Source organism: Juglans microcarpa x Juglans regia, chromosome 3S (assembly GCF_004785595.1).
Source record: "Juglans microcarpa x Juglans regia isolate MS1-56 chromosome 3S, Jm3101_v1.0, whole genome shotgun sequence".
In the NCBI taxonomy this organism is placed as follows: Eukaryota; Viridiplantae; Streptophyta; class Magnoliopsida; order Fagales; family Juglandaceae; genus Juglans; species Juglans microcarpa x Juglans regia.
In genome coordinates, this window is record NC_054599.1 from 1,359,345 (window position 1) to 1,381,686 (window position 22,342).

Genomic DNA, 22,342 nt, shown 5'->3' on the forward strand with positions numbered 1-22,342 from the left:
AGCATATATATATATATATATATATTAATGTTTTCTGATCATTTAATTTTCTGGCAGTTCATTTGGTCAAAACCTTGAAACAAGTCCTTATTATTGGGAAAACTGCTTCACAGTTCTAATCTCGATCTTTGGCTTGATTCTGTTTTTATACTTCATCGGAAATTTGCAGGTTGGTGCCGATCTTCTTCTTCTTCTTCTTCGTCTTCTTCTTCTTCTTTTCTTAATATTTTTTAGGCAGTGATCTTATTATTTCCATAATTATGTGTATATATGAATATGGTTAAACTTTAATTATTTTCATCTATTCAATTCGTAACAGCTCAAACATTTTTGAGAATGTGGTGATATTTTATAAACATATATGTTTAGAGGTCCTTAATTTGAATTCTCACTTATTTAATTAAATATTCTATATTAGGTGGTCTACTTATTAAAAGCGTCTGCTGACCTATAAATTGAATGATTAAATTCCCATGAATCTTTGGGACAAGTACCATGGTTTGTCGACAAATTACGTGTTAGGCCAGGATGGTTTATCTATGATATATATTTTTCTTATATTATTTTTATATTTGTATATATATAATTAGGTTGGGGGATTCTTACTTATTTCCAATCCAATTTGGAGGAAAACCTTGTACTAATATTAAGATCGACGTTTTACTCCCAACTAATTAAATTGGATGAAATTTTCTCCAACCCATTTTTGTTATATAAGTTATCATGTCATGATAGTCTAGTAAATTTAAATTTTAAACATTTGGCAAGCAATAAATTAATATCTATCTTTGGCCATTATGAACTAAAATATGGTCAGTAGAAATCTAATCTTTTATGAATATAATGTGACAATTGATAACTTTTAGAAGTAATTAATTATGAGTAGAAATCTTAGAAACTAATCTACATAATTGCGATGTGACAGGTGTATATGCAGTGGGAGGTATCTAACGAGCTAGAGGAGATTTATAAGCGGTCAAAATTTAAGCAGCATAATAAGATCATGAGAACAAAATTACGTAGCATTGAATGTTGGATAAGCACAATTGGACTCCCTGACCAGTTAAAACAGATGATCATGACCTATGTGACACCAATACTAGAAGATCAAAACAAACATATTGATACAGAAAACCCATTCCCTCATCTTCCCACAGCACTCGGAAGATTGATAAAGCTCCATCTCTGCTTGCCCCTGCTAAGGAGAGTGAGTTTCGATCCCCCCTTCTCCCACCCACTTACCTCTAAATTTCAGTTTTTTTTCAGTAAAAATTGCTTCAAAATTAATCGAATGTATAGTAAGATCGATGTAGTGATTTAGTAACGAGCTAGCTGCTACATTAAGATCAGAAATGTCGTTATAACGACATTTGTCTGACATCCATCCTCAATCATACCAAATACTGTTGTGTCATACTTTAATTCATCTTTCATGTAAGTAGTTGACTTATAAGATCACTTAAATGTGTCACACCAATTAAAGACTATAATTATGATTTTTCAACTTTGCATGAAGTCTAATTTTGCTCAATTGTTTGTGAACACGCAGGTACCCATATTAAAAAATGAAAGTGAAGAATTGTTGTTTGAGATCACCTGTAAGTTTCTCAAGCATGTGCACTACAATCAAAGCAGCTACATTGTTCGAGAGGGAGAACCATTGGATGCACTGATCTTCGTGGTAAAAGGAATTGCGTGGACGTATACAAGTAATCATGGCAACAAAACTGAGTGTGTTGAGACAGGTGACCACTTTGGAAGACGTCTTGTAAAGTGGGTGCTGGAATCCCCAACACTATCCGACCTTCCCTTATCGACAAGGACTCTCAAATGTCATACAAAAGTTGAAGGGTTTTATCTTATGGCTACCGACCTCAAGGATATGTTGTCTCAATGCTGGTGGAAATTTAGCAAGTTTAGACACATCGTCGAATCTGACTCTGAACAGCTCAAACATTTTGCAGCCTCATCCATCCAAGCAGCATGGCGCCGCCACACCATCCATCCTCATAAAGTACGTACTTGAATGAGGCTACCAAGTCTGCCCATGCTGTTGGCTAAGGCTACTGTCACCAACAGCTCCCCAAGTTTACATAACTGTACCACTTAATAATTAATTTAGTGTAATCAAATGCTCTTGCTCTTTGTCCAAATATAATAAATAGATTGTTTAAGAGGACTTGTATTATGTTGTGGATTAAATGTTGCACTTGTTTTTTTTATGTCATTAGATATGTTGCCGTCGCTTGATTTTAATATTGAGTGGTTATAAGATCAGTAAGAAACCATAAATAACTAATTGTATAATAATAAATGAAAGCGATAATATTGTTGCACATTATCAATTTGAGAAAGGAAATAGTAGGCTCACACCTTCAAGTTATTGGATATTGTATTTTAATACTCTGCACTATGGGTGGTAAATTGTGTTTTCGTGTCGTGTTACTATCTTGTCAAGTCATGAACATTCGACTAAATAGGTCAACCCGAACCCAAACTGTTAACCTAAATGTGTCAAACTTCCAAACTCTAACCGAACTCAATTAGATAACGGTTCGTATCGTGTCACCCGTTTGAACTTATTTAATAATTAATTAGACATATGTTAACACGACATGACTCATTTAAACTCGTTTGTTTCATGTAAATGGGTTGAACTAAAATACATAACTCATTTGACCTGATTAATATAATTTCATATAAAAGTTAAAGTCTATATTTATTAATAACCACAATATCTTAAAAAATATATCAATATTTTTCAAATTTTAACATATAATTAAACCAATATTACAAACTATACAATAAAAAATATGAGCATAGGTCTAAAATTATAATCCCAACAATAAAAATAATAAAAATATATGCATACTAAGAAATAACAATAGTACAACTTAACAATAATAAAATTTTCATTTTGAAATAAATTCTAAACATGTTAAAACGGGTTGATTTCGTGTTAACCAAGTTAACCCGTTATTGACCCGTTTATAAGTCGTGTCTTAACGAGTCAACTCGCTTTGATCCAAATCTGTTAACATCAAATCTAAATCCGTTAATTTTGTGTCGTGTTCGTGTTGGATTCACAAGTTGTATTACATATTGACACATCTATTCTGCATGCACCATTATCCATGAAATCATTATAGTCGGATATTATTCTTGATGGTGTGATATGTTAATTTTGGTAGTTTTAATTTTTGGTGCAAATACAAAATTCCTGCTGTTATTGTATTTTTTTATAGGATGTTTTGAGGTCTTTGCGACCTACGAATTAAGTACAGCGTCAATCATGTATAGATCAACCAAAGCAGCCGCATCTCAAATTGGCAAGTTTTCACTATAATTTAATGAGCTTGTCCTCTCCAACAAATCATGTATGCTCTAAAACAATTATAAAAATAAAATAAAATAACAGGGGCAGAGAGCCGAACAAGTGTATCCTAACAATCAATACAAGCGAGAAAAAAAATATACATAAATAAAAACAAACGATCAAGAATATTTGACGAAACAGGATTGGTACCACTTTTTTCCCTGACCCAATGCAATATGCGTACGTGGTTAATTAAACAGATGGCCCCGCCTTGAAAACCACATTTTATAAGATATATTTTAAAAATATTCCTCATTTAAAATATTATTATATAATGTGTCATATAAAATGTTATGTATAAATCTTTAAAAATTATGATAGTCTCCAAACTTTCACTAGAAAGTATTTTTTATGACAGTTTCTGGAAACCATCACTAAAGACAAATGAGATGTTTTTTACATACAAACAGAGAAAATTTACGTTCGAATGTGACATATACATTTGAACATTGTGGCTACTTAAGTGCGAAGGTAAAATATTTTGGCATCAACGTTCGAACGTTAATTGTAAATTTAAATTAAATATGAGTATAATTTAAAATTTATGTGATTTTTATCGTGCATAATTTGTGAACAAGTCAAATTGTAATATATATTTATATATACACAATTTGTAAGATATAATTATATATTTATATATAAAAATATATTTACGTTTATATATATTTGAAGTGCAGTAATTTAGTATTAAAATTGAAAAATCTAACATTAAAGAAGATTGAGAATTTGAAATTAAAAAATAATAGATATATTAAATAATATTGTTCCTTACATAAATTAAAAGAAAAATATAAAATATGATAGAATTTCGTAAACAACACTCACACGAACGCGTTGTTCATGAAATTCGTACTCCATATCTCCTCAGTTAAGCTATCAACCTTCTCATTGAGGATGCCTACACGATGGACTATCTCGGCGATAGACTACTCTACAACCACGATCTGTCAATCGATATGCAAAATTGGCTGTGAGATTACCGCATTAACCCAAGCAGGTCGCGCATCTCCCGCAAATGTACTCGTCGGCTGCTGACTACTACTCTCCACACAGGACCCTGGCTGCGTAAGAGGAAGTAGATCCATTACAGGGGGTGGCTGACGTCAAGGATACCCTCTCGCCTGTCTAATGCTACGTTGATGCGTGCTTATGTCGAGGGGGCTCATCTGATCTGTGACCTGTTCCTTCGGCTGGAGTGGCACTCTTCGAGCAAGTAATAGTCGACTGATGATGACATCATATGGGAGGTTGTTTATGGAGACGATGCTTGCCTCGTAACAGATTCTATCAAAGATGAGTAGAGACAAATCGATGGGATCTTCACGTGCCACTCGTATAAAAAATTTGTGCCTGAATCAGACTAAATGTCATCTTATGTGTCACAGGATCAAGGTTTGTTGCAACAATAAGCTGCAACATCCGAAATAAATGTAGCAGATGTATTTGGTTGAAGGCGTTCTTCCTCTCGATCTGCATGCTGTCTCTCGCAGTGAGGATATAGAAATCTTCGTCACGGTCATCATCCTGAGCCTCATGGTCAGTACCCTTGACCTATGAACGATCTGCATCTCTGGCATCATCTACTGGCTCAACTAGACCAGCAGATGATACAAAAGTTCCTACATCTGTATCGAGTGTACCGTGTACAGATGTAGATGAGCGAACCATGTACTGTGTCCCCAGTCTGAGAGTCAATTGTAGTCAATGTCTCAACTACTCGGTGAATCCCAAAGAGCTCGACGATGAAATTCTGTGAAATCTCAAACGAAACACCGCTTACAGTCACGGTGTGAGAGGATGCGTCCTGAGATATGGAGCACATCCCCATATTGAACTCCCGAACCATTGAGAGGTATACATTTGCCCTCAATGTGTAGATATTTCCCCAACCTCTACTGATGAAGATATCTCTGAAGTTCGTCTGCTCTCATCTGAGCTCGTCGAACTCATTGATCAAGACCTCTCACTCCACCATAATAGTACGAGCCACGATTCGAGCAATGTCCTCAGTAGCTCCTTCCCTCCCCTGTTTCTTGGTATGCAAAGGATGAACCATATCTTGAAAATAAAAAATGAACAAAAAAGTATTAGTATTGTTGATGTATCTTTCATATTAATTTTAAATTGCTCTGCATTAACGTTCGAACATAATATATAACATATGTATGAACGTTTAGAAAAAACATTCGCACGTATGTGTTTAACGTTAAAACATAATAATTAACGTTCAAACGTATAATATACACGTTCGAACGTTAAGGGCATAATGGCTAAGAATTTTTAAATGTGGTACATTTGAACGTTATGCCTTCTACATTCGAACATATGTGTTTTACGTTCGAACATAAAGATTTACATTCGAACGTAAAATATTGATGTTCGAGCGTGGAAGGCAAAACGGCGGATAAATTAAAAAGCAATACGTTCGAACGTAAATACTACAAAAAGTAATGTTCAAATGTACAAAATATACATTTAAACGTGGAAGGCATAACGGCTGATAGATTCAAAAGTAGTACGTTTGAACGTTAACATTCAATGTTCAAGTGTAAATGCTATGAAAAGTAATGTTCAAATGTACAAAATATACATTTGAACGTGGAAGGCATAATGGCTATATAATTGCAACGTCGTATGTTCAACTCAACCATTCTCAAAAATCATGTGCCACGGTTCAAAGTGGCCAAATGCCACCAAAGAAATGAAGTATATACTTCAAAAAGTTTTTCTACAGTGACTATTTGTCCACCATTAATATTCAGTTTACACAAAATCATACTAAATCTTAAAAAAAAAAAAAAACATATAAGAGGACAAAAGAGGGATGCCTACCTTTTTGCAACGGTTGTGGCGGGGTTTGACTGCGGTGGCGATGGTTTAGTGGCGGCATGCAACTGTGGAGAGATAACGGTTTATGGATGAGAATGACGTTTCCCGTTTGGGTTTCGAGCATATATACACAAAACGTTAGAACTTCATTTTGAGTGACGTTCAAACAATTCGTGACTGAATTTCCCAAAATATATTAATAATATATTATATTATTAATATATGTTATATATTATAATGTACATTATAACATATAGCATACTATATCTAATATTATATTATAATATATATATAGTATAGTATAGTGTGTATATATATATAGTAAGTGCAATAACGGCGACCACCATCCTGATGGTCGATTTCTTGAGTAACGGGCTAGTCCTCCTCTTATACTGTCAATATGGCCCGGCCATCACTGGCGCCCGCCCCCTTCATGGGGCAGGAGTCATCTCGTTCTTTGCCGTGGTGTCCTCCTTTTGCCTTGTCTGCAGTCTAAGATTAGCCTGACGTCTTGGCTTTCCTATCAGCCTGGTCTTGCTCCATCTTTTTGGGCGCTGTCAACGCTCATAGCATGTCCTTAGTGTTCATGAATCAATCAGCTGGTCCATGAGTTCCGGTAGTGTGGCAGGAGTATTCCCGGCCAACTCAGCCATGAATCGGTTTTGATACTCCTCTTAAAAGGGAGGCAAGAGTGATCTTCTCATCTTGGTTATCGGTGGTCATGCGCTCCTTATTAAATCTGGCTAGGTAGGCTTTTTAGCTCTGTAGCTCTTGTTGCTCTATGGTTGGGATATAAGCCGTCGAACCTCTTGTTCTCCTTCATATTATAAACGGTGTGATGAAGAGGTGAGTTAGGTCCTCAAAGGTATAGATTGAGTTTGGTGCCAATGACGTGGAACATGCCCCCACTGTGCCTTTCAGGATCAACGAGAAGGCCGTGAATGCATTTCTCCAAGGAATCCGTGTAGGGTCGTATGAGCCTTAAAGGTGTCCAGATGCTCTAAAAGATCCTTCACTTCGTCGTACAAATCTATATGGGGGACCTTGAACTTTGGTGGCAATGGAATAGCCATCACTTCCACACAATAAGGCAGATTCGTGCTAGTGAACATCTAGTCTACCGAGGACAAGGCTCCCACCTTCTTGGCCATCTCCTTGTATTTGTCCATGACGTTGCAAAGTTCATGTTGCATCTTATTCTTGTCATTTTCATCAGCATCCATCCTCCCATGGCTCGCGACTCCTCCTGTCTGGTGTGGTTGTACTCAGTATCTTTGGGCAACCTGGTAGCATCCACGCGTAAGGCTTCACTCTCCTTGTCAAGCATTCCACTTGCGCAGTCAGGGTTTTCATCACCTGCTCCATTTATGCAAAACGTCCTTCCATGTCCTCTGGTAAGACTTTGCATCCTCAAGTTGTCTAAGAACAGGCCGTCGCTGCCATACAAAGGACACGTTACGCCTATAGGAGAGATCCCAAAAACAGCAGCACTGTTAACGTTGTATTTTGCATGCCTAGACAAGATTCTAGCAACTAGAGCCGGGATCTTCACATGCATACACAAAGAAGAAGGTTGGCTTGGAATGGTCCGAGGAGCCTCCATTGCCTAAGTTAATCTTATGTGTTCTTAGTGTTAGCTTAGAATAATTCAATCCAGAGGGAGTTCTTTGTACTTGGGAAGTAGCTTTTACATGAAGTTCAAAGGGAACATTTTGTTCCCCTATTCAGCATTGAGTCGTCCCACCTGCGACTATCTTAGTCTAGTATTTAATGTGGTGAGGCTCCTAAGACTGCTCATTTAATCCGGCGTGGCTTCCAAGGTATGTCTTACCGATGGGTGAATAGTGCAGTCACTTCTAGTCCCCTTTGTCAAAAAATGGAGGGTCGTTTGTGTCCTCTGTTCACCTGCCGACACAGGCCTTTTAATTCTTGGTGTCACAAGAGATGTTAGAGTCAGCGTGTCTCATCTGTCCCCCTTCGTCTGGTTTCTCACGCAAGGTGTCCTTCTTCAGCTGATGCAGCTGGAGACTCGAGTTCTTTTGGAGATTTTGGGGCCATTGGAGGGTAAGGCTCGAGCTGCCCTGGGCCTCATTGTTTTACCCAATCCCAACTATCATGGGCTGGGTGGGAAATATCCCTCCCTTTCCAACCCAATTTAGAAAAATCTTGTACTAATCTTAAAAGCAAAATTTTCCTACGAACTATATTGATCAAAGAATTTTCTCCAACCCATTTAAAAATATCATGTCATAGTTTTAGAATTTTAGTTTTAACCATTTCAGCAAGTAATAAAATCTCTATTTTGGTTATTACTAATAAAAAAAAAAAAAAAAAAAAAAAAAAAAAAGGCTATTCAATTATAAGGGTCTATGAATACAATGGACTAATTTATAACTTTTGGAATTATATAAGCAAAAATCTTAGAAAAATTTTATTCATCATCTCCACACACCATACATCACTTTTTTTTTTAATTTTTTTCTCTTACCAAATGTGTGGTATATGAATGATGAGTTGAAAAAATCAATAAGTTTAAAAAGAATAAAATTAAAAAAAAAAAGTGGTACGTGGTGTGTGGGAATGATTAGTAAAACTCAAAATGTAATGTCCCATACCCGGGTGGGTTGGAGAATTACTACCTGTTACTTATAAATATGTTTCCCAACACATCTAAAATAAATCTCCAAAAACTTCATAAGCAAAAATCAATCTCATATCTTCTAAATAAACACCTTGAAAACTCCGCAAAGTCATTACTGCAACAATAATATACCAAGGGGTCCACAATCTCCCGGTAGTCATAACATACCAAACTGATAATTTCCTAAGTTCTACTAAATCCAAAACATAATTAAATCTAAAAGACATCAAATCTAAAAGACATCAAAATTTCTTCTTTTAACATCATCTCCTTAACTTAATCATGCTCACCATTCTAATCTAGATCCTCAGTTGGACTCTCCACATCATCTGAAAATATTATGAAGATAAGGAAGTGAGTTATCAACAACTCAGTAAGCAGAGGACATATGCTAGCATGCAAACATGAGCATCTACAAAGTACTGTTGTGAAAAACGATGACAATAAAGTAAATTCAAACACGGGAAAAACAAGCAATCACACACGACACAGTATTTACGTGGTTCGGCAAATTGCTTACGTCCACAGGAGCTGCAGAGGATTTTTATTATTTGAGGAATCACAATACAATTTTGTGTGGAACGGCTACTGTTCACTCTGATACAGTACAAGCCATAAAAATATCGCTTATATATTTTATGCAGCAGAAACCCTAAATTAAGTAGAATTAGTGATGTTCGCTCGAGCGGCGTGTAGAGCCCGCATCGAGCTTTCTGACTTGCCTTTGCTCGAGCTGTGTGTCGAGTGGTGTCGAGCGAAGCTCTCTGACTTTCCTTTGCTCGAGCGGTCTGTCGAGCTATCTTTGAGCGAAGCTCTCTGACTTGTATTCGCTCGAGCGGCTAGACTCTCCGCTCAAGCGCCGTGGACCAGACTCCAAATACTCAACAAGTACGGCATGCAAAATAAAATATTTTACAATATTATCATGCAGAACAAAACATGTTTTCAAAAGTAACAGAGCGATAGTTTTAAAACAAGTAAAAACCCACAATACTTTAGCATAACATAAACTGAGTATCATTATCACATCAAAACAGAGCATCTCACAGAGCAGAGACCATGTTTCACCTCCGTGATAGGGTTGTACTAATCCCGGTAGCCAAACTATCTCAATATCGCTCTTTTTTAGATTTCAGATATCACATGATAGAATTTAGTTCATGTCTACACAATGAATTGTTAGAAAATATTTTTCCTTTTCCACACAGATTTCATGAGTAATGCAAATAAGAGAGGTTGGTTTTGTTTTCCCAAGTTCTCATTTCATCACAAAATATGTAAGTTTTCATAAAGTCAACCTCAGTTTTAATAACTCATATAAAACCTAGGATAGAAACCCCGCTTACCTGACTCATGCAGCGTATTGTCTATGCTTTGAAAATGATCTCTATTAATCTCGTCACCTATTCCTAAAAAATAATATATATATATATAAACTAAGTATTAAAGACCAACAACACAATTTCGATCTAAAGAATTAAGATCCAAATTCTAAACCATATTTCAACAAATTTAACTCAACTCAAACAGCCATCTAATCACTTGGACAGCCCACCTTTCAACCCAAAATACCATATACTAATTTCAATATTGGTCTAAACATCCACCGAAACTAACGTTCACTCAAATAATCAATATATCAAACCCAATTCAGCAGCCCATAACTCCAAGCAAACACCAACAACTCAACCAAAATAGCACTACACATTAAATGTTTTTCTCCGTCCACAACTCCACGAAAAAAGGAAATCCAACACTTCTAAATGCTAATCGGCAACCAACGAGACTCACTACTATTTATTTCTAAAGCACAAATCCAACACAACACTGTCTAGAGATGAAAAAATAATTCCCAGTAATTCAGTGAGAAAGTCAGAATTTTGTTTCTTCAAGAGAGAAAAATTACCCAACTAAGTGAATAGCTTACGGTTGAAGGCTTAACGGTTATAAGAAACCGAGTAGAACGACGTAATCACGGCACTACAACAAACACAAAGATGCATGGGAAAAATCCACCAAAACCACGGACTGCACTTTTAAAAAAATTCTATTCAATAGCCATTTCGTGTAAGAGGAAGAGAGATGTGAAATCTTAGAGAGGAAAAGAGAAAAGAGGAGATTTACCAACTAGAGAAGCTCACAGCAACCAAGTCTAAAATTTGTTTTACCCAAAACTGCAACTCCAACAAATACTGAGCAATAGAGGGACGCGGGAGAGAGAGAGAGGCACACTAATCTGCAAGGATTTAAAAGTGTAGAGAGGCAAGAAGTCCAAACTGAAGCCGTCTGAAGAGAAAGGGATACAGGGAGAGAAAAAACAGGGGAGAAATAACCAAATTGAGGAGAAATCGAAAAGGAAACTGATGTAAAAGAAATGCTCACCAAAACGGCACCGTATCTAGTTCTCCAAGAAAGGCTGGGCCTTGTTCACGAGGCTGGGTCCCACAACACTGGGTCTTACATCCTCTACCCCTTACAAAAATTCCGTCCTCGAAATTTGTTACAAGTTATAAAAATTCTCTTCGAACAAGTGAGGATACATAACTGGCATCTCTTCCTCGAATTCCCAAGACGCTTCGCTGATAGCATGATTATTCCACAACACTTTAATCAAAGGGATAGTTCGAGTCCATAACACTTGCTCTTTCCTGTCCAAAATCCGCACTGGTTCTTTGGTGTAGGTCATATCCTCTTGAATCTAAAGGAGTTCATGATCTATAATGTGCGTAGAGTCATGGATATACTTTCTCAACATAGACACATGAAACACGTTATGCACTCCCGAGAATGCCGGTGGTAGTGCCACCCTGTAAGCCACTAGTCTAATCTGATCAAGAATCTCAAATGGTCCAATATATCTTGGGTTCAACTTACCCTTCCTTTCAAATCTCATAACTCCTTTCATCGGTACTATCCTAAAAAATAACTATCTCCAACCTCAAACTCTAATTGGTAGCGGCGTTTATTTGCATAACTCGTTTGTCGGCTTTGAGTTGTTTTCATTCTAGCCCGAATGGTATCTATCTTCTCTGTGGTCTGCTAAATAATCTCTGGCCCTAGAAGTTTCCTTTCACGATATGGCACGAGAATAGGATAATGATGATGAGGATGGTTTTACGCAACATCCTAAGCCCCTCAAATATTCAGAACGTGATCCAAGAACTTGAGAAAGGATCTGAGCATCGTTGACAGATGATACATCAAATGGATCCATAGCAGTTTTCTTAAGAGATATCATCTAGTCCTACAAAAAAAAAACATTAAAGTTAGTATAAGTAACAAAAATATTATGTGACAATGGAATTAAAAAAACTTAAACTTACATAATTTGTCTTTGCTTAGAGACTCACCCAAACACCATCACGATTTTTATGTATTTTAACATACAATTGGGTCAAATCATAGTTAGCGGAATTTTCTTCTTTTTGCAAAAAGAAAATCTATAAACTTAAATCAGAAAAGATATATTATATGCTAATATTTAACGAACACTAAAATAACTTACCATTTTGTTAGATAAATAATAAAAAGATCGAGAATCTACGTGATGGTTTATGATGTCTCAATAATGCAACAACTTCGGCCACATCACTCAGTCTGACTCGGAATGGTCGATACATTTTGCAGCTTAATTCATCCATCCAAATTGCATGGCGTCGCAATGCCATCCATCGTCATTAAGCACTAGAATGAGGTTTTATCAATTCTGCCCTTGCAGTTGGCTAAGCCCGTTGCCGCTGGCAACTCCTTTTAGATAACAGTACCACTTAATAATTGATCTAGTGTTACTAGATGCTATTTCTCTTTGTCAAAAGACAATATATAGCTAGGTTTTTTAAGAGGGTTTGTATTATGTTGTGGAGTAAATACTGCACTCATGTTTTTTAAGTCATTAATTAAATTGCTAGTCGCTTGATGTCAATATTGAGTTATTATAAGAATAGCGAACCATAAATAAATATTTGACTAATAATAAATGAAAGTGCTAATATTGTTGTACATTGCCGATTTGATAAAGGAAAAAGTAGACTCGCACCCTTAAATTAATTTGGTGTTGTATATCTTATACTTTGCACCATTATCCAATTAATTATAATTGTTAATGTTAGTACAAAAATAATATTTTGACATGTTCTTGTAGCAAAATTTAGTCTAATTGAGTTGTAATTATTTTGAGCAGAGTCTAGGTTGCACGAATTGGAACAAAATGTGCAAAAATTGCAAATTTGCAACATTGTAGAGACTGATCTAGCTTATGTCAATCGATCGTAACTTTTTATTTTTATATCGTATTGAGGTGATATTGGTGTCGTTAGAAAGCTAATGCCATTATCTATAAATTTCTCTTTTTACAAGGATCTTCAAGTTCCAACATTTACAGAATGAAAAATGGGAGAGGAAGTTTGCTCGATAATTGTTTGATAGTTTGCTCAAGCAAAAATTCCAAGATTCACTTTTTCATTAGGGTTCGGAGTCTTTGGACTCTCTAAGTGGCCTACTCAAGCCCTAAGTATATATAAAATAATATGTACAACTTTTAGGTTGTATAGGGAAGCCAAAGCTACTGTATTTTATTGTTTTCTTGAGAGAAAATTCTAAGAAGATCCATTGCACATTGACTCGTGTTCAAGTACTATTGAGTCTATTGGTGTGGATGTATTCTTTGGCCGAGAGGATTTTTTGAGCTGCCTTAGTATAGAGATCGAGTTGGTGCTCATGGTGAAACTATAAAAGGTTGGTGGTCTAAAACTGCAAAGGTGCAGAGATTGAGTGGGATACTTGTGGTTTTACAATCCAGATTTAGTTACTTTAATAGTCTTTTAAGTGTTTCTAACTTGGTTGTAATGAACTAAATTTTTATATTGGATTTTAGGTAGTGACTTACATCTAGAATGGTTTTAGATTTTGAAGACGATTTTTAAATGAGTTTCCACTTTTTTACCAAAATCTCTGTGTTGGTTATTTCTTGTGATTTGATTCATCGACTGGTTGTTTGATTGATTATTAATTTAAATAGTCCAATAAATTTTGAAAACACCTATTCACCTCCCTCTAAGTGTATTTTGGATCTGAATCCCTGTTTTTCAATTAACATAGATGGAAAATAGTTATATAACACAATCTATCTTGATGGTTAGATCTTAATGATGTGATGTATTAGTTTTGGTTCTTTTAATTTTTGTTGTAAAGTATAAAATAACTTATTGTCTAGGGCACAAATTATATTTAGAGTTTTGCTACTAATCATCTCACACAACATACTTAATTTTATTTTTTTAATTGTTCTTAATTTTTTTTGTTTTATTCTTCCTAAATTAATTGAGTTATTCTACTAATCATCCATATATCACATATTTGGTAAGGGGAAAAAAATTAAAAATTAAAAAATTATATGTGTTGTGTGGTGTAAGGATGATGAATAAAATTTTTCTTATAGTTATCCTTTTGAGAAATGAATACTACTATTGTTTTTTTATACGATGTTAATTTTAAGGTCTCGGCGACCTAAGAATTTATTATAGCTTTAATGAATAGAGCCAAAGCAGTGAAGGATAATGAAAGAAATAGAAGAGAAGTGGGAGAGGTTCTACTTGACGAAGGAGGAAGGGGAAGCCATAGTTCGTAATGAAATAGTCACAAAAGAAATTCGATATAAAGGGGAGTGTAGCTTGGTAGGGAAGGAATGTTTGGAGAGGAGTATTACCAAAGAAGTTTTAGAGATAATAATGATGAAAGTTTCGAAGGTCAGTAAGCCAGCAAAGTTTGTTGACCTTGGGAGAAATGTATTTACATTGACTTTTGCTAATCAAGTAGATAAGCAATGGGTATGGAGTAGGAGACCATGGCTATTTGATTCACACTAGCTTGCCTTGAAACTGTTTGAGAAATTCACACCACCTCAGAGTTTGAAGTTTGAGCAGGAGAGATTCTGGATCCAACTGCACAATATGCCACTTGTATGCATGGATGAAGAACATGGGAGGCATATAGGGAAGACTATAGGTAAGGTGGAGGAGGTTGACATGAAGATAGATGGGAATGGATGGGGTAAATATGTATGAGTCCAAATCAGTATAGATCTTCACAAACCATTGGCTAGAGGTAGATTTATCACTATGAAAGGAGAAAAGCTATGGATTCTCCTAAGGTATGAGAAGTTGCCTAGACTTTTTTTTACTTGTGGCTATTTGACTCATGGGTTGAAGGGTTGTGAAGGGAAGGATCTATATGGGGTGTGGCATAGGGTTGAGGTTAAAACAGGTTACAGAGTGAATGAGAGGGAAGGCTCTAAAGATACAAAAAGGGGAGCAAGTAAGTTTTACACAAATGTGGAATAGGAGGAAGCTGAGGAAGGGTCAAAAAAGGATTTGGGGGGGGAGGGGGGGATTATTAATGGGTTGATAACTGAAATGTTAAAAAATGAAGAAAGGGGTGCAAGTAGTGAAGGGGAAGAGAGGAGTATTGGTGCACAGGTTATGATGTGCAAGTTAGTAGATGTGGAGAAAGAGAAGAAAAAATTAAGGGAGGATAGGAGAGGTGGGAGGGAAGAAAGGGATGGGACAGAAAATAAGGGGAATAGAGAAGTTAAGGGTATAGAGGAGTTTGAAGTAGTGAAGTTAGGGGGAGGACCAAAGAATATTATTGAAGGGAGTAATGCTGAAAGGCTTTTGACTAGGAGAGGGTGGAAGAGGAAAGCTAGAGATAAGGGGAAGATTATTGATAAAACTGGTGGATGCTTAACTCGGAAAAGATTAAAGGATGAGGAGGAGGAGGGGGGAGAGGGTGAGGGTGAGAGTTTGAAGCATAAAAGAGGTTGAGTAATAATAAGAGAATGGTTGATTCTTAGCAAGTATTGGCAAAGGCTATTCATCAGCCTCACAATCACAATGAAAATATTAAGTTGGAACTATTGAGGGTTTTGGAACCCTTAGACAGTTCAAGACCTTTACTATATGGTGGAGAAGAAGAAACTCGAAGTAGTTTTCTTGATGGAGACCAAGCTAAGAGTAGAGAGATTGATTTAAGAAAAAGTGTGAAGGATGCTTTGTAGTAGAGTCTGTTGGGAGAAGTGGTGGTTTAGCACTCCTATGGAGCAACAAGGTAAATGTTGAAGTTATGAATTCTACACAGAGGCATATAAACGTGTGGATCACATATGAGGAAGGCAAGGATAGATGGCTGTGAAAGGTTATTATGGGCAGCCTGAAACCACAAAAAGGTTGAAGCTAGAGATTTATTTGAGTTACTAAGGCCAAGGGGTAATCAAGGGTGGTGTGCGATAGGGGACTTCAATGAAATATTAGCTCATGACGAGAAGGAGGGTGGAAACCGAGACAAGAAAAACAAATGGAGAGGTTTAGATTAGCTATGGAGAAGGGGAACCTATTTGATTTAGGGTGGAGATGGAATAAGTTCAGATGGAGTAATAAACATGATGATGATACATTCAGTAAAGAAAGATTGGATAGAGCAGTGACCAATTTATGTTGGGCACAAATGTATAGAGATTACTAGGTGGAAGTCTTAGATGGAAGAAGTTCAGACTATAAACCATTGTTGTTGACTATGCATAAGGAAAGGAGGAATAATTGGATACGCAAGAAAGTTTTTAGATACAAAGCTAGCTGGGCTTAGGAGGAGGATTGTGAAGAAGTGATCAAAAGGATTTGGGGTTTGGGATAGGCATCGAGAAAGTGGAGAACATACAAAGAATTTTAAAAATATGTTGGAAAATTGTAGAAATGCCCTGGTGAGATGGAGTGATCAGAACAGGATGGATAGGGTGAAAGAAACAAAAGAGAAGTCTGAATTTCAAAAAAAGCTTCAAGATGAGGAGAGTAGGGACAAATCAACAGAAATAAAAAGAGTGCAACAGGACATTGGGATCATGCTTGAGAAGGAGGATGTGAGGTGGAGACAAAGAGCAAAAAGGAACTGGTATGCTTTAGGGGATAGAAACACTAAATTTTTTTATGCTTGTCCAAATTAGAGAAGAAGATGATGGATGAACAATGAAGAGTTTTTAAAAGTTACAATGAAATTGATGAAGCTTTCAGAATTTACTTTGAAAGGCTTTTCACCACAAAAAGTCCAAGTACAACATATATGAATGAGCGTTTGCAATATGTTGAGCCTCGTGTGATAAGAGAAATGAATGAGAAATTGAGCAAACCATTTTGCAGATTGGAGATAGAAGTAGCTATCAAAAATATGGCTCATTTGAAGTCACCAAGCCCCCATGGTTTTGGTGCTTGTTTTTACCAAAATTACTGGACTACAGTAGGAGACAAGGTGTGCTTAACAGATTTAGACCTCCTAAATGGTAACATTCCTTTCAACTCTGTTAATCATATTTTCATTGCTTTGATTCCCAAAACAAAGACCCTAAGATTGTGACTGAATATAGGTTATTAGTCTTTGTAATATCATTTATAAAATGGTGTCCAAAGTGATAACTAACAGACTCAAAGAAGTGTTGACAGATACTATTTCAGCCAACCAAAGTGCTTTTATTCTTGATAGAATTATAACCAACAATGTTATGGTGGCTTATTCCAGATACTATTTCTTGCGTATGAAAGCCAACAAAATATATAAATATATATATATATATATATATATATATCACATTTAGATTGATCGACCATTCATCAATTTTCTACAATTGATAGGTCACGTGCTGGTACTGTGTTGGCAGTGAATAGGAAGTATGGAGATCATTTTGTCGAGATAAAGAGTAAATAGATAAATCACATATAAATATTTTATAAAAAAGTAAATTTTATTAATAAAGAATAGTTTTTTTATACCTTTTTGAAATGGGATTTATTTTTTTACAAGGGCTTGTATGAGATTTGTCTATTTGAGGTTTGTATAAATCATTTTTTTAATTTTAATAAAATTAAGTATTGTACTTTTAGGTCCCGTTTGATTTCAAAGATTAGACAAGATGAGTTGAATTGAGTTGAGATGAGTTGAGTTGAAATAATTTGTGAATAATAATGAAATTGTTAAGATAAGATGATATGATTTTTGAAAATCTTGTGCATTTGAATTGAAAGTGAGATGAGATAGTTTTAACTTTTTAAAGATGAAATAGATATAGTTCCCATAAATTATTACATAGTATTAGAACCATTTTGTTTTATTTATAAAAAAATTGTAATATGTATGTCAATACATTGCATTTGTTACTTTTAATTACTAATGTGTTTTATTATGTGATTAAGATGGTGATGCTTTTGGCTCGAGCTTAACTGTTGAAGCTAATAAAGCAGAGTTAAAAGGGGCACGTGAGAAGCTCGTGGCTTTAATTTGAAGGGTTATGTGCTGAACGTTGGATCTCTTCACGTGGTGGCATCTGTTGCAATCTATTTATACATCCTTATGCGTTGTAACCCTTGCAGACTTTTTTTTTTTCATTTTATGTAATTACGGCTGTTTTGAGAGAGAGAGAGCAGAGAAGGGGCGATTATAGGATTTTCTAGGGTTTGCTCTTAGAGAAAAGAAATCTATGTGATTTCTTGTGATTTCGGTGAGGATTTTGTAACTCTAGTATAATGAGGTTTCTCTATGAAATATTGTTCATCAATAAAAGATCTCTAAGGCTTCTCCGAGACCATTCCTGTCGTGGATATAGACCCTTAAGGTCGAACCACGTATATCGGTGTATTCTTTCACAGGTTATATTTCCTTTTCTTTCTTGTTTTCTGTTTATGATTCTTGATAAGTTTCATGCTTCATATTGCTCTATACTTTTCTATAATTGTAATATGATCAAATCTTGGAATATTGGTATTTCTTTGATTCTGGTCAATATCAAATTGCGATCCTTGTGATTATTATATTTTTTTGTTTTGGATGAAAAACTGAAAGTATTTTAATAAAGAAATGGGAAGGTTTTATCACAAAATTTATTGAAAGTTTTCGCAATAAAACAAATCTTTTTATAACATAATTAATAATAATTTATAAATTACCTACTTAATTTTTATTTTTTATAATATATTTCATAAAAATTTTATAAAATAAAAATATATTTTTTTAATTAAGTTATTCCATAAAATATCAAATAAAAATATTAATTATTTCCAAAATTATTAAATAATTATTTTTTATATATATAAAATATTTATTATAAATAAATTGTGCTTAAAATCAACGACAGGCACATTCTCAACGTACAATGGTGAGCCCGAGATGTGGGGTGGCTGACGGGCAGAGGAGTTTTCATTACACTCACGTGAAAATAGTCCCTTCTGGAAAGCATAAAAGTAACTTTACATTTTGAGATAACAAGCATTTCAAACGTTTTCTGTCCCTTTCAAAAGTGAAAAAAAAAAAAAAAAAAAAAAGATTTGTGTGGCTTGACTTGTATTGACCTGAATTAAAGGAAAAGATTCTTGTCAAGGATAATCTTCTAATTTTATTTATATATTTTCATTTGTTGGGTGAGGATATCGAAATAATAAAGATAATACTAGGTGTCAAACCAGCAATTCTCAAATTCTAAAACGCAGTAATCGCAACAGATCATTAAAATTCACTAAAAAATAATCAGATAGTTTAGTATTTATTTTTTCTAATGCAAGGAGATTACCCAAATCTCCCACTCTTCTTTCGCTGGAACTCTTATTGCCATTGCCATTCTCGTCTTCGAATTTTTGGAAAAAAAGAAGGAAACAACTAAATAGGATAAAAAGGTATAGAGATAAAGATAAAATGTGAGTGACCCAAAAAATGGGTGCTAGAACAAAAAGTATAGTTCTAAATAAATATTGAAATTTGCGGGTGAAACAAAAGACTCTCTTGTATATTTATTTTGATTTTTCGAAAATAGTGACATTTGGAAATTAATATGACCGGAGAAGTTAGAGAGTTAAGTAATGAATAATGGTTTGTTATGGAAATTTACGAAGTTAAATCCGGATTAAAAAAAATAATGGATACCAGATTTAAACCAAGGTTGTGGATTTAAAATTAGTACCTAAACTTGATCTATCTAAATTTTAGTATGCGGGTACCGTCCCGAATTTATTTCAGGCCAGATACTGTAACTGGAAGCCAATTATCAAGATTTCAAACCAGGTTTAAGAAAAAAAAAAGATCCGAATGAATAGTCTTATTAATAATAAATGCTAGCTAGTACCCTCAAGGTAATTATTAGGTGTCAAATCAACAATCCTCCCATCCTAAAATGAAGTAATCACAACCCTGATAATTTGTATTTTTTAGTAAACAAATAAATAAACATTATTTTTAAAAATATAGATATTATCGTTGTGAAAAATGATAAACTTATAAGAATTTATATAAGGTTTATCTATTTAAAATTTGTATAAATTATTTCTCTAATTTAATATTCAAGTGTTGTACTTGTAAAGAATGTGTTTCACACCGCCAACCACATGGAGAATCTGCAACAAATAAAGGGGCGGTCCTGATTGCCTGGTAGAGTCTTCAATACTTAAGTCAGTAACAATATAAAAATAAATGTATGTGAAGAAGAAGTGAATCAAGTTCAAGTGTAGTATTTGTTATCTGCTGTAAGCTATTTATAGAGGCTATTTCCTTAGAGTGATAGAGTCAAATTTGCATTGTGACACACCTTTTTCATTTTAAGAGTGTGAGCCCATCAACTGTTTGAAGTGTGAGTCCATCTCCTGCTAGAAGTCTGAGTCATCTCTCTCTTACGAGTTTGAGTCCCTTCTTGACTCTATCTCTTAGCTAAAATTGTGGGACTTAAATATTTTTTCAGTTAACAAATAGACAAATTCCATATAAATTCATGTAAAAAAATAGACTCCAATTTATAATAACCACTCAATATTAAAATCAAGCGACTGCAATTTATCTAATGACTTCAAAATAATCCACAACATATAATACAAGTCCTCTTAAACAAGCTATTTATTGTATTTTGACAAGAGCAAGATCAACATTTGATAACAGTACTAGATTAATTATTAAGTGGTAAAATTATTTAAACTTGGGGAGCTGTTGGAGGCAGGGCATGATAGCCAACAGCATGGGCATACTTGATAGCCTCATTCAAGTAATTTATGAGGATGGATGGCGTGGCGGCGCCATGCTGCTTGGATTGATGAAGCTGCAAAATGTTTCAACTATTCCGAATCAGATTGGGCGATGTGTCTGAACTTGCTAAATTTCCACCAGCATTGAGACATCATATCCTTGAGGTCGCTAGCCATAAGACAAAACGCTTCGACTTTTGTATGACATTTGAGAGTCCTTGTTGATAAGGGAAGGTCGAATAGTCCGGGGGATTCCAGCACCCAGTCTACAAGATGTCTTCCAAAGAGGTCACCTGTCTTAAGACACTCAGTTTTATTCCCATGGTTACTTGTATAGGTCCACGCAATTCCTTTCACCACGAAGATCAGTGAATCCAATGGTTTTCCCTCTCGAACAATGTAGCTGCTTTGATTGTAGTGCACTTGCTTGAGAAACTTACAGGTGATCTCATACAACAATTCTTCACTTTCGTTTTTGAATATGCAGGGCACCTGCTTGTTCACAAACAATTGAGCAAAATTAGACTTCACGCAAAATTCAGCAACCATAATTATAATATTTAATTGATGTGACATATTAAGTGGTTTTATAAGTCAACTACTTACATGAAAGATGAGTTAAAATATGACATAAAAGTAGTTGGTATGATTGAGGATGGATGATTGAGGATGGATGTCAGACAAATGTCGTTATATCAACAACATTCTCTTAATGTAGCAACTAACTCGTAACTAAATCACTACATCGATCTTACTATACATTCGATTAATTTTGAAGCATTTTTAAGGAAAAATAACTAAAATTTAGAGGTGGGTTGGGGAAGGGGGGGATCGAAACTCACTCTCCTTAGCAGGGGTAAGCAGAGATGGAGCTTAATCAATCTTCTAAGTGTTGTGGGAAGATGAGAGAATGGGTTTTCCGTATCAATATGTTTGTTTTGATCTTCCAATATTAGTGTCACATAGCTCATGATAATCTCTTTTAACTGGTCAGAGAGTCCGATTGTGCTTATCCAAGACTCGATGCTATGTGATTTAGTTCTCTTGATGTTTGCGGCCTTATCCTCCTCGTCCATATATGTCAAGTAGTACTGCTTAGATGTCTCCAACCGCTTAGACATGATGATCTTATTATGCTGCTTAGATTTCTTCGACCGCTTATAAATCTCCTCCAACTCGTTAGATGCCTCACACTGCATGTAAACCTGTCACATCACAATTATGTTGATCAGTTTCTAAGATTTCTACTCATTATAAGTTACATCTAACAGTTATCAATTGTCACACTATATTCATATATAAAAGATTAGATTTCTACTGATCATAAATTTTCACATTAATATTATATTCTTAGACTAGCCATATTTTAGTTAATAATAGCCAAAGATAGAGATTAATTTATTGCTGCTAAATGTTTAAAATTCAAATTTACAAGACTATCATGATATGATAGTACTTTTA

The 22,342-nt window shown here is 35.1% G+C and overlaps 2 protein-coding genes across 2 annotated transcripts in view; one reads left to right on the forward strand and one right to left on the reverse strand.

The window, feature by feature from the left end:
• LOC121257827 (cyclic nucleotide-gated ion channel 1-like) overlaps positions 1-2,230 on the forward strand; it is a 102,738-nt gene extending 100,508 nt beyond the window's left edge. The window contains exons 9-11 of the mRNA XM_041159077.1: positions 58-169; positions 926-1,207; positions 1,550-2,230. Coding sequence (XP_041015011.1) covers positions 58-169; positions 926-1,207; positions 1,550-2,026 — 871 coding nt within the window. The 3' untranslated portion in view covers positions 2,027-2,230. The remainder of the gene's footprint in view (positions 1-57; positions 170-925; positions 1,208-1,549) is intronic.
• Positions 2,231-20,971: 18,741 nt separating this feature from the next.
• LOC121257828 (cyclic nucleotide-gated ion channel 1-like) lies at positions 20,972-22,080 on the reverse strand. Its single transcript, XM_041159079.1, has 2 exons — positions 21,724-22,080; positions 20,972-21,373 (listed from the first exon to the last, which is right to left on the reverse strand). The coding sequence occupies exons 1-2, from the start codon at positions 22,078-22,080 to the stop codon at positions 20,972-20,974; spliced, it is 759 nt and encodes a 252-aa protein (XP_041015013.1).
• Between the last annotated feature and the right edge of the window lie 262 nt (positions 22,081-22,342).